Source organism: Mus musculus, chromosome 16 (assembly GCF_000001635.26).
Source record: "Mus musculus strain C57BL/6J chromosome 16, GRCm38.p6 C57BL/6J".
NCBI lineage: Eukaryota > Metazoa > Chordata > Mammalia > Rodentia > Muridae > Mus > Mus musculus.
In genome coordinates, this window is record NC_000082.6 from 17,343,754 (window position 1) to 17,355,779 (window position 12,026).

A 12,026-nucleotide genomic window follows, 5' to 3' on the forward strand; every position below is an offset into this window, starting at 1 on the left:
GCTCTTAACCCCTGAGCCATATCTCCAGCCCCACCCCACTTTTAAAGAAAGGGTTTCACTATGTAGCCTTGGAACTTGCTAGGTAAATCAAGCTGGCCTTGAACCTACCAAGCTAGGTAGACTGGCTGGCCCTCATACTTGAGGGTCTCGTAGGGAGTCTTAGTTACAGAGGACTCTGATCACATGAAGCAATACTAGCAATGGGAACAGCTGAAAGGAGTGCGCTACTTGCCAGTGCGATGCAGATATAGACAGCACTGTATGTGTGCTGCCACTGGTTTTGGAAGTCCACACTATCGTCACCTCCTCTTGACAGCTGAGAAAGCAATGGCAACTTACAGAAAGTCAGTAATCGGGCAAGACCTGGATCCAATGGCAGGCAGTCCTGCTCCAGGGTCTGTGCTCTTGGCTGACTTTGCTTACACCAGCACTCTGCTAGGAAAAGACAGTACAGGACCAAGGCAGGACTTCCCTGTTACATCTTTCCAGCTTCCTGGTGAAGCCTGATATTGATGACGACCTATCACCTTTTTCCCCATTTTTTTTCCTCCCTTCAAATTGTTTTAACAGTGTTCTTTTCTGGTGTTTGCTCTATATATTTTATCGTGTTGGTCATTTCTCTTGTTTCTTACATTCCTAAATGTAGTTATCTCAAAATTGTGCCCTAAAAAGTTGTATGGGCATGTGTTATATCCCTGTGATCTCAGTTATTCAGGACGTTGAGGTTAGGAGGACTAGTTGAGCCTGGACTATATGGTGAAATCATTCCAGATAGTCAGCCCTTTGCTGTGTGTCCCTTCTTCTACTCTGTACCTCAGCTGCAGCTAGCCTAGGCTGCAGCCAGATCAGGTTCTCTAGGCTCCTGCACAGGACAGGACTCTCTGGTCCCCATGCTTTCTACTTACTCACATCTACTTGGCATACCTGCGATGCCCATTAAAGACATTCTCCTACCATTTCTCAAAGCAGTAGAGGATTAGTTCACAGTACAGGCTCTGAGCTGAGCTGCCCAGGCTCAAGCCGCATGCCTTGTAGCCATGACATGTTGAGTAGGTTCTGTATCTTGCTGTCCTCAATTGTATGATGGAGATAAAGCAACAGCAGTCTTACAGAGCTGCTGTGATAACTTAATACCTGGAAAAGCTCTAGATCAGGGGCTCAGTTCAGTAAGAGATAGGCATTTATTTTAATCTAAGAAATATCTTACTGTGTTCCTAATTTAGAGGTCCTGGATAGTTTTTCATGGAACACATTGTGAACACAGATGTATTTCTATGGAAAAGAAGTTTAAAGCTTACTGAAATGTCTATGACCTAGAAAAGGTTATAACCTGTCTAAGGCCACAAACCCACCAGGGACAGAGATAAACCTGTGCTGAGTGGGACATAAGAATACTTCTGGGAAGTGGCCCATGTTAATAAGCTGCTATGGATGAGCCGAACAACTGAGTGGACGAGGTCTAAGCGTCAGACACCTTTAATATGCTTAGGCTATCTGGCAACAAAAGCAAGGAAGAAATAAGCTACAAAGTTAGAAGATAAGGATGAGCCGCCTGAGCAGGAAGCAGTCTCACAGAGCACAGGCTCCAGCTTCACAACAGCTCATTCAGCTTCCGGTTACTGAGACGCATTAAGAGCAAGAGCCAAGCTTCCTGCCCCCATCTACCCGCCCCTCTGAATCATTAAAAGTCCAACACAGAGGATATCTTTGTCTTTGAAAAATGAAGCAAAACAAACAACAATAAAAAGTACAAAATTCTAAATATTAAAAACAAACCAAAACAACCCCCCCCCCCCCACACCTTTGGAAATCAGTTTTTCTCCCAAGGTACAAGAGGTCACTAAAAAGCAAATGCAGAGGCCCATGGTCCTTCGGCTCTCTGTTGAGCAACTAGGTCAAATATTTGTTTCCTCCCCTGTAATATAATCATTAACTTTTGTTAAAAAATACAATAATCCTGGGAATCCCCCACCCACCCCTGAGTGTGCAGAACTGTTCCTTTGCCATTAAGTGTGTGCCTGGCTTCCTGGCTATGTGTGTCCCTCTTCTCCCAGTACTACACTTAAATCTACATTAAAACCTTTTTCTTAACTCCAACTAATAATAATAATAATATTCACTCTATTCATACAAAGAACAAAGGTTTCGATTTTGGGGAGTGTTTGTTCTGAGATGTCATTCATCATAGTACTGCCTATAGTGACCCTGTACATGGACAAATAGCTACAAGTTCACCCTTGGCCTTTAGAACCCTAAAGCCTGAGTGCTCCCAAGCAACTTCACTATCACTGCCAGTCTCATAGAACAAAACATCTCTGGCATATTTCTTGAATGAACTTATACACTCTAAGTGAGCACGAACAGACACACCTGAAAGTTCACAGGCAGGGAGGCCATTGAGGGGACATATGAGAACAGAGCACGACACATACATATGAAGGTGCCACCATCAAAATCATTACTTTGTTGTTGTTTTGTTTTGGTTTGGTTTGGTTTTTCGAGACAGGGTTTCTCTGTGTAGCCTTGGCTGCCCTGGAACTCACTTTGTAGACCAGGCTGGCCTCGAACTCAGAAATCCATCTGCTTCTGCCTCCCAAGTGCTGGGATTAAAGGCATGCGCCACCACACCCGGCTCCCAAAATCATTACTTTGTGTGCTAATCTAAAAAATTAATTTTATGTGAAGCCTAAACCAGTCATGTCCTGTACTAGGCAAGACTTCCAATGGAGTGATTGGGATACTAATCTAGTCACAAAACCTTCGGCCTACAATTGTCCTGCCTACATGATGAGTAGGGGTAAAGATGGAGCAGGACTTGAGGAAGTGGCCAATTAATGACCAGCCAGCTTGAGACCAAACAGGAGGGAGCCCGCCCCCTGACTATCAGTTATATTCTGCTATATTTGCTGACAGGAGCCTAGGATAACAATCATTAGAGAGGCTTCACCTAGCAACTGATAGAAACTGATGCAGAGGCCCACAGCCAAACATTAGGCTGGACTTGGGGAATCTTGTGGAAGAAGGGGAGGAAGGATTGTAGGAACCAAGAGGTCAAGGACACCACAAGAAAACCTACAGAATCAACTAACCTGGGCCCATAGGACTCACAGAGACTAAGCTGCCAGCCAGAGCATGCAGGGGACTGACTTAGGCCCTCTGTACATAGGTGACAGTTGTGTAGCTTGGTTTTCATGTGAGACTTCTAACAGCAGGGCAGGGCTGACTCTGTTGCCTGCCTTTGGGACTTTTCCCACTACTGAGCTGCCTCAACTAGCCTCAATTATTGCACCATAATATGCCACTGCTGGCTGATATCCGATGGAGGCCTTCCCTTTTCTGAAGAGAAAGGGAGGAGGAGTGGGTGGTGAGGGAGGGCCTGGGAAGGAAGGGAGGGGAAACTGTGGTCAGGATGTAAATTAATTAACTAATTAATTAATTAAAATTAATTTTATTATTTTATATTTTGAGACAGAATCTTACTCTGTAGCTCTGGATGGCCTGGAACTCTCTATGTCAATCAGATTGGCTTTGAACTCACAGAAATCTGCCTGTCTCTTCATCCTAAATACTGGGATTAAAGGTGTGTACTACCATACCTTAAAAAGTTAATTAAAAAAAAAAAAAAAAAACTGAATGGTAACCCTGTCTCGAAGGGAAAAAAAAACAAAACAAAACAGAACAAAAACAAAACAAAACAAAAAAACAACTGAATGGAGGGCCAAAGAGATAGCCTGGCAGTTAAACAGTTAAAAGAGAAAGAGACAGACAGACAGACAGACACACACACACAGAGAGAGAGAGAGACTGGAGACTGTTCTCGACTACTAACTCGGCTATACAACAAAACTAACTGAGCTGGTCAGTCAGTCTCCTAACTCCCCTCTTTCTGTCATCTCTGTCTCTCTGTCTCTCTGTCTCTCTGTCTCTCTGTCTCTCTGTCTCTGTCTCTCTCTCTCTCTCTCTCTCTCTCACACACACACACACACACACACACACACACACACACCCTCCACTTGTCTGTCTAACATTCTGTCCTTTCTGACACCCAGCCCCCCAGGCAGGTCAACTCTGCTGATAACACTATTAAGCAAGGGGTGAGCAGAGAATGGGAGGGATAGAAATATGAGAACACAGGGTCCTCAGGACTGATGCTGGGAATGACTAAGAATGGGGGGAAAGCTTCACAAAAGTTATTTTAAAAAACTAAGTGTAGTGACACACACCTTTAATCCCTGCACTCAAGAGACAGGTGAATCTCTGAGTTAGAGACCAGCCTGGTCTATATATTGAGTTAGGGAAACCAAAGCTACACAGTGAGACCTATGTCTATTATTTAAAAAATGTTTTACAGAGCAGTAGACACAGAATAAAACAGGACAGGACGAACATGGGCTCTCTAGTATAGTGTGCTGCATCAGGAAGCAGACCTTGCATCCACTGGACTCACAGCAGCCCCACTGTCTGCAGGAGAAAGCCACCAAAGGAGGCCAGGCAAAGTACCAGTCAAAGACTCTAATACTGGGGATGACAACAGAGGATGAGGGCAGGGCCAGGCCTAGGCACCATGCAAGAAGGGAACTGAAGTCTGCTGAGGAACTACTGAGGAAGGCTGGGCAAGGCATGAAGAAACAGTATCCCTATGGCTGTCTCTGAAAGTCACTGTAACTGAAACAACTATCTATACAGTCCTGGGATCCCATTCTCTTATTTATTTTTGTTGTTTGTTTGTTTGTTTGAGACAGGGTCTCACTACACAGATCTAGCTGTCCTGGAACTCACTTTGTAGACCAGGCTGGCCTCAAACTCACTGGTCAACCTGCCTCTGCCTCCTGAGTGCTGGATTAAAGGTGCGCATCATTTTGGCTGGCTGAATTACTGGGATTTTAGAAAAGCATTTTTATAAGGATTCTGTGCAAACATGAGTAGCTGAGACTTAAGTTCTCTGACAGATAAATACTCACCACAGCTATTACAGGAATGAGCACGCCCAAATTTCCTGCACTGCTGGAAGCCTAGGGGAAAAACCAAATATATCACTGGCAAAACATTTCTCTTATTAACAAATAAAAACTGCAACAGAAAAATAACGAGACTTATACCCAGGAGAATAAAGACGCTCATCTTATTTAATTTTAATAACTTGTTAAGTTTTCTAGCTGGGCCCCCAAATGCAGCTAAACTTCAACAAACACCTGTGGGAGCTGAGGAAGTCCCGAGGGCATGTGTACTGTTGACCCCGCATAGCTATGTCAAGGAAACCTCTCTCTACCTTGGTGGTTTAGCCTTAGTTTAACTTTTTTTTTTTTCTTTTTTTTTTTTGAAACAGGATCTTACTGTGTGGCCCTAGCTGGTCTAGAACTTGCTATGTAGAGCAGGCTAGCTTTGCACTCATAGAGCTAGGATTAAAGGAATGTGCCATCACATTTGGGACTCACAAGTGGTTATGAGTTAGCATCTTCTATGCTTCTACAGGCTCCCCTCACTCCAGAAGTCCCTCCTTCAGCGAATACTTGGCTGGTCAACAGTAATTACTTTACAAAGAACAGGATCCCACCTTTGTATTTAAGTGAGAAGGGAATCCTGGTAGTGTTGTTCTTGCCTCTGAATAAGCATTAAATTCCAGGAATCTTGCAATTCTATAAAAAATGTGTGGCAAGAGGAAGCAGACAGGAGTGGCCACAGGTCCCAGCAGCTCAGTTGGGTACTAGTGCCGACCTCTTGTGAGAGAGAAGGTTCTAGATACACTGACACCACTTCCTCAGGTGTTAGAACCCCCTTTTATCACCAGCACTTTACCCCCATCACCATGACTTAAGCCTCTGCTGACTGTAGGGGACAGTCTCTCCTGAGAACTGAGAAAGTCACTATCCTGGGAGGCTTGATAAACTGATCAGCAGATAACTGTTGGTAGGGTCCAGAAGAACAAGGAGGAATTATGGACAAAGTCTTAAGCAGGTTTTTTGTTTTTTCTGGTTTTTACATCAGCTACTCCTTGTTCAAGACCTTCACAGGAAGGACTCCATGGAGATGTCAACTCAGACATTCCTCTGTAAGGCATCCCTGACTAGCCTGATTTCAAAGTGCTCCTTGCTGAGCTGCCCTGTTCTATACTCCCACAATGCCTCTCATGGAGAGAGATGTTCTCTTCTTTGCTTAATCCCTCACCTGGAACAACAGCCAGGAGGGACACTTAAGCCCATGGGCCAAATCCTAACCATTAACTGTCTCTGGCACACTGGCTACACCTGCTGTTGGCTACTACAGAAGAACTGAGTTGTTGTAACAGAAACGGTCTGGAGCCTGCAAAGCCTGGTTCCTTATATTAAGTGGGCTGAGTCTGACCTGTGACATAACTGAGCACAGTGGTGGAGAGCAACTGGGAAAGGCAAGAGGGAAAATAATGTAAGCATAAAACTGGAAATGTGGGAGAGGGCTCAGTATTAATGGAGAAATGATATGGTAAGGGGTATCCCCTGTCTCTAAAACACCCCCAAATAATCAACTTGAGCATTTAAAAGGTAGCATTCTGTTTGTTCCTGTGGATCTGCCTTTGTATGACCATGTGATTTCAGATAAAAGCTGGCATCCCTTATGTCCCAATGACGGGCATCTAAGGTCCTCCTCAGCATAGGCTCAGGCCCAGGACACCTTCAACACCTGCTTCCTGATGAGCAACCCAGGGAGAGCTGTCCATGGAGAAACCTATGCCGCTGTTTTGATGTCGCCTAGGCTGATACAAGCCAGATTCAATGTTGTGAGGAAGCCATCTTCTTCCCTAACCAGCATCCTTGTGTGAAACCCCTTCCCTTTTTCTTATACCATCTGCCTGCCTCTGCCTACCAAGTGCTGGGATTAAAGGTGGAGGTTGTGAGTCAGTGTGTTAGCATATGTGAAATCTTGGTTTGAGTCTAAGAACCAAAAACAGAATACATTTAAAACTTAAATAATTTAACAAAGAAAGCACCATTTCAACCAAGGTAGTTCCTCGAAATGCATCTCCCTTCCTACCTTCAGGGCAGGCCCCTTTTCACTGGCCCTCTCACTGGCTCTTTTCCCCTCCAGCCCCAGCTGCACAAACAGTTCCAGCAGGTTCATCAACAGCTCGTCCACAAGATGCTCCTCCTGAATGTTGGCTGCAATGTTGGCCAGGGCATTGATCACTGCTAGGGAGCAGTGCCTAAAGAAAGGAAACAAAGTCACACTCACTGCCTGACCCTCAGCAATGCCGGGGGACAAGCTGTAGGGAGAAACACTGGCCTACCTCACCATGCACGAGGAACTTCCACAGACACTGACAGCGAACACATGACTATGGCCTCTTGACGAAGGACTGTCCTCTGAATGCTAAAAGCCTACTGAATATCTGAATGTGGAATTACTGTTCCAGAATGTTCTGCTTGAGCTGTTTTTCTTCCTCAAATCACATGGAACTCAAACACTATCTCACCTGGTGACCAGCTTCTCCCCAGTGCTCCCTGCAACCCTGGACTGATGTCTCTTCAAGACAAGGTTTCTCTGTGTAGTCCTGGCTGTCCTGGAATTCAGAGGTCCACCTTGCCATCACCACATTATTTTTTGTTTTTTAAAGGTAGGTTTTCACTGTGTAGTTTGGAATCTACTATGGGGCTCAGGCTGGCCTCTAACTCTCACAATTCTCTTGTCTCAACTTCCTAAGTGCTGATATCATAGTATGTATCACCTCTCCCAGCCTTGAAAAAATACTTTATTGTTTTGAGAATGTTGAGGAGGTCTGTCCATGAACACTATAGATGCATGTTTTTGTTTCAGCATTTATGACCCATCAGTGGTTAAATCTACAGATGTGGAAACTTCAGATTTAAGAGGCACCTGTGCAGCAATGCCATGAGCTCACACTGGTCAAGAAATTTCACATATATATTCCCCTACCAAAGCAGTAAGCAGGCCCATGCCTGCTTAGCTTAATGGAGACCAACTGAGTTAGGCACATTCAAGGTGGTCAGGCTGCCACAGATCCAGTGTGCCTTCCTATTCCCTCATACAACTGGAGATGTGCTCTTTGGCAGATGTGCTCTGAGGCACGGGTAGGCTCAGCATTTACAGAGGCCAGGCAGCTGCACTCCTTCCCACTGAACTAACATGTGGATGATCTTAGAGGAAACTTGTATTTAATAATCAAAGACAGAGGAGCCTGATGATCAAGAACAGCAGTACCAATAAAGGGCCATTTCTCTCCCCACTAATCTCATTTCTTCCCTTTCTCTTCTGCTGACCTAACATGTAAGATCCCTCAAACATGAAGAGACATGGCTCTTCCTCAAGGCATTCCAGGTAAAGTCAGGACGTATCTCTCAGTCTGTCAAGGACAACTGGCCAGGCTTTATATAAATATAGAATGCTCAAAGATATGTCTAGTCTCTCAGGTCCCCCAAGCATTGACTACCTTCCCCAACTCTGTCCACACCCATGCTTTTTTTTTTTTTTTTTTTTTTTTTTTTAAAGTGCTAAGAACTAAACCTAGGGCCCTGTACTTGTTACAATTGCTTTGCACTGAATCCCCAACCACCAAATAAATCCTGCTTCTGAAAATCTAACATAAGAAAAGCAGACTTACATTGTTTTTTAACAGCTATTACACTGGTTTCTCAAGGCAACACCTTGGAAACTAAAAAACTACCAAATAACCAAACTAGGGACTGGTGACAGTCTTGACACAGCTATGCAATGTGGTACCACATCGCTGTTTAAAACAACATAAAGGGACATATTTCAGGTGTAATTGGCATGTTGCTTAAGTATAAGAAACAGGTCACCTAAATGTGCATTATGGGTCTGTATGGCATGGAAGGGAGGAGAACAGAGTTTAGGTGTGAATTTTCCCATGTCGCCTTATATGTACACTGATTTATACCATATGGTGCTTCTGTAAGAAGAGAAACACAGACAAAATTCTCTCAGAGTTACATGCTGTCAAGATCTAAAGCAACGAGGCACAGAAGAATTACCTGTAGCCATGGTCTTTATAGTCTTTGGTGGCTGAATACACAACTGAACTGGCCTTTACACTGATTTGCTGGAAGAGATTCCACACTTCCTGATAAATGTATTGCTGGAAGAGAGAAAGAGATACTGTCACCAAGAGGCCACTCCTAGACAAAAAAGGGCTTTCTTGTCATCACCCAGAGAGAAAGCTCTGGAATCTGATTACCAAAGAAACTGTGAAGGGCACACATGCAGCACACACACGCAGGTGTGTGTGTTTAAGTGTTGTGGCAGAGGAAAACTTGTGGGAACTGCTTTTCTCTTTCCATCACTCAGGTTTGGGGACCCAACTCAAGTCATCAGGCTCGTCAGCAAGTCTCTTTACCTATTAAACTCTCTTTGTCAGCCATGTTTACTTTATTGATTGACTGATTTATATACAGGGTCTTGTGATGAAGCCCTGGCTGACCTAGAACTCACCATATAGAGCAGACTGGCTTTGGACTCACAGACATCCTTCTGCTTCTGGTTCTCAAGTGCTGGATTAAAGGTGTGCACATCATGCCTGGCCTCTTTATTTTATTGTTTTAAGACTTTTATTTTTTTTTTTTTGGAGACAGAGTTTCTCTGTGTAGCCCAGGCTGGCCTCAAACTCAGAGATCTGCCTGCCTCTGCCTAACAAGTGCTAGGATTAAAGGTGCGCACCATCAAGTCTGGCTTTAAGATTCTATTCTGAATTACATGGTTATGTGGGTGTCTGCATGGGAGTATGTACATGTGAGTACAGGTTCCCTCAGAAGCGAGGAAGACAGCATCAGACCTCCCAGAGCTGAAGCCATAGGAGGTCCTGCCTCACCTGATGTGGGAGCTTAGAACTGACCTTGGGCCTTACACAAGGGCAGTATGTGCTTCTAACCTCTAAGCAACATTTGCAGCTCTATGGGTTTGTGTTTTTAGATAGAGTCTTATATATAGCAAAGAATGGGTTTGAACTTCTAATCCTTTGTCCTCTACTTCTCAGATGCTGGGACTACAGGCATGTGTCACACTTTGGCTAAGGATCCATGTCTATAGCTCTAAGAAAACCCCAAATCAAAAGTAAAAGAGAAGTAGTTCTCATTTAGCCCTTATTTTATGATAGCTACACTGATAAGAAATTAGTGGGCATTTCTTCTCCTAAGACCCATAAAACCACTGATTACATTATTCTCACCATACAGGGTTGAAATCATTGTGAGAATTTAGGTCATTTTCAAGGTATGTGAATAGTGCAATTTTATACTCCTTATAATCAAAGGTTTCCAGCTCCGGCCTTACTTCGGGGCTCTTTCTTACATTTCCAGTGATCACCAGGCAGCCCAGCTGGTCGATGATGAGCACATCAAGGGGTGAGGGGGGCTGGCAAAATTTCTGCTGCAGGATCTGCAGAATTGGCTCCATGACCTTTGGAGTGTCCCTCAAAGCTACTGCAATGTGTCCCAAGGCACGGATGGTATGGTCAGGAATCAAGTGAGCATCCCTATAGGAGGGAAGAAAAGAGATGTTTAAGAAAAGCTCTGAGGGCCAAAGAGATGGCTCAGCCATTAAAGGCTAGGCTCACAACCAAAAATATAAAAAAAGCTGAGAGTCCAGAGTGATGGCACACGCCTTTAATTCCAGCACTCAGGACCAGAGGCAGGAGGCAGAGGCAGGTGGATCTGAGTTCAAGACCAGCCTGGTCTACAGAGTTTATTCCAGGACAGCTTGGGCTACTCAGAGAAACCCTGTCTCAGTATAAACAATAAGCAAAAAAAAAAAAAAAAAAAAAAAAAAAAATCAAACAAAACCAAAAAACCCAAAAAGTAAAAATAAAATAAAAGCTCTGAGGCCAGCAGTGGTGAAACAAAATGCAAAGAGTGGATCTCTCACCCTTCTTCCAGGAAGAAGCACTCCTCTGATGGAGCCACATTCGGAGACAGAGACCAAGACTATAACTCCAGCACTGTCATCCAAGACTGACCCGAAACCCTCAGCAGACCCAATGCATGGCTACACTGTGAACAGGGAAGAGGCGCGTGCGCACACACACACACACACACACACACACACACACACACACACACACACACAGTGGCAAGCAATGCACAAGAGTCTAATTCCCAAATACAGACACCTACTTGTCACTCTCCTGGGAAATGTAGAGCCGGTTGGAGAGGCTGGCCAGGAAGGCCTCCACGATCACAGGGTCCACGGTGAGGCCGGCCTTCAGGCACCTGTGCAGCAGAGAACCCACAGGACACTAAGTGTTAAGATGGTGGTACCCTTTGACTTCTGCTTGCTTTGTTCCTTGCTGAGCTCTACAACATTTTAAATAGCAGTTCTGAAGTTTTTACTCCACAAATCTGAATGAAGTCATTCCAAAGAATGAATTTGAAAATTTACAGCAGATTTGCCCACTTGATAATATTTCTTCTGGAAACAGTAACTTAAATCACTTTGCCAGTTTGGAAGGAACAGCTTCTTCCAGAATAATGTACCCTAGCTAGTTCCAATTTCACACTTCCTTTAGCAAAGGACTCCAAGGACAGGAGAGTCCCAGACAGCTGAGGGACATTATATATCAAGTCTTTCCCATTAACTCCAGGGCCTTACAAATGCAAAGCACATGCTCTGTCCTTAAGCTACACCCTACTCCCTACCAAGGAGAAAAGCTTGGACTATAGAGAGAATTGGAAAATTTAAAAGCCCCTATTTAAACACAAAATCTTTCTCAGGTATGTCTTGCATGCCACATTTATTTGGCGCTTAAGGCATGTTGAGCTATTGTCTCAATTTGCTTTTTTGAGAAGGAGAAGCCAGAATTTGATACAAATCAGAACAAGAGCATGAAGCAAGCCTCCACAGCACAGAAACTTAATCTTATTTAAAACAACAGCAAAAACCTCTAACTTACATCAAATATTATACAGAAAAAATATAATTACAAGTTACTTTGGAAGATGGGTTATGGATCAATCCTTTTTTTTTTTTTTTCTTTGAGACAGGGTTTCTCTGTGTAGCCCTGGCTGTCCTGGAACTCACTCTGT

At 44.1% G+C, this 12,026-nt stretch overlaps 1 protein-coding gene across 5 annotated transcripts in view; it reads right to left on the reverse strand.

Annotated features, from left to right (window-relative positions):
* The window catches only part of Pi4ka (phosphatidylinositol 4-kinase alpha), a 125,964-nt gene that overhangs the window by 63,403 nt on the left and 50,535 nt on the right, over nucleotides 1-12,026 (reverse strand). For 4 of the 5 annotated variants that reach the window (NM_001001983.2, XM_030249069.1, NM_001373955.1 and 1 more), the window contains 5 exons: nucleotides 11,118-11,213; nucleotides 10,297-10,480; nucleotides 8,985-9,088; nucleotides 7,009-7,177; nucleotides 4,962-5,012 (listed from right to left, as the gene is read on the reverse strand). In NM_001001983.2, the coding sequence (NP_001001983.2) occupies nucleotides 4,962-5,012; nucleotides 7,009-7,177; nucleotides 8,985-9,088; nucleotides 10,297-10,480; nucleotides 11,118-11,213 (604 nt within the window). Of the gene's footprint in view, nucleotides 1-4,961; nucleotides 5,013-7,008; nucleotides 7,178-8,984; nucleotides 9,089-10,296; nucleotides 10,481-11,117; nucleotides 11,214-12,026 lie in introns of those variants that run through there. The other variant, XM_006522037.2, reaches the window with a different exon arrangement.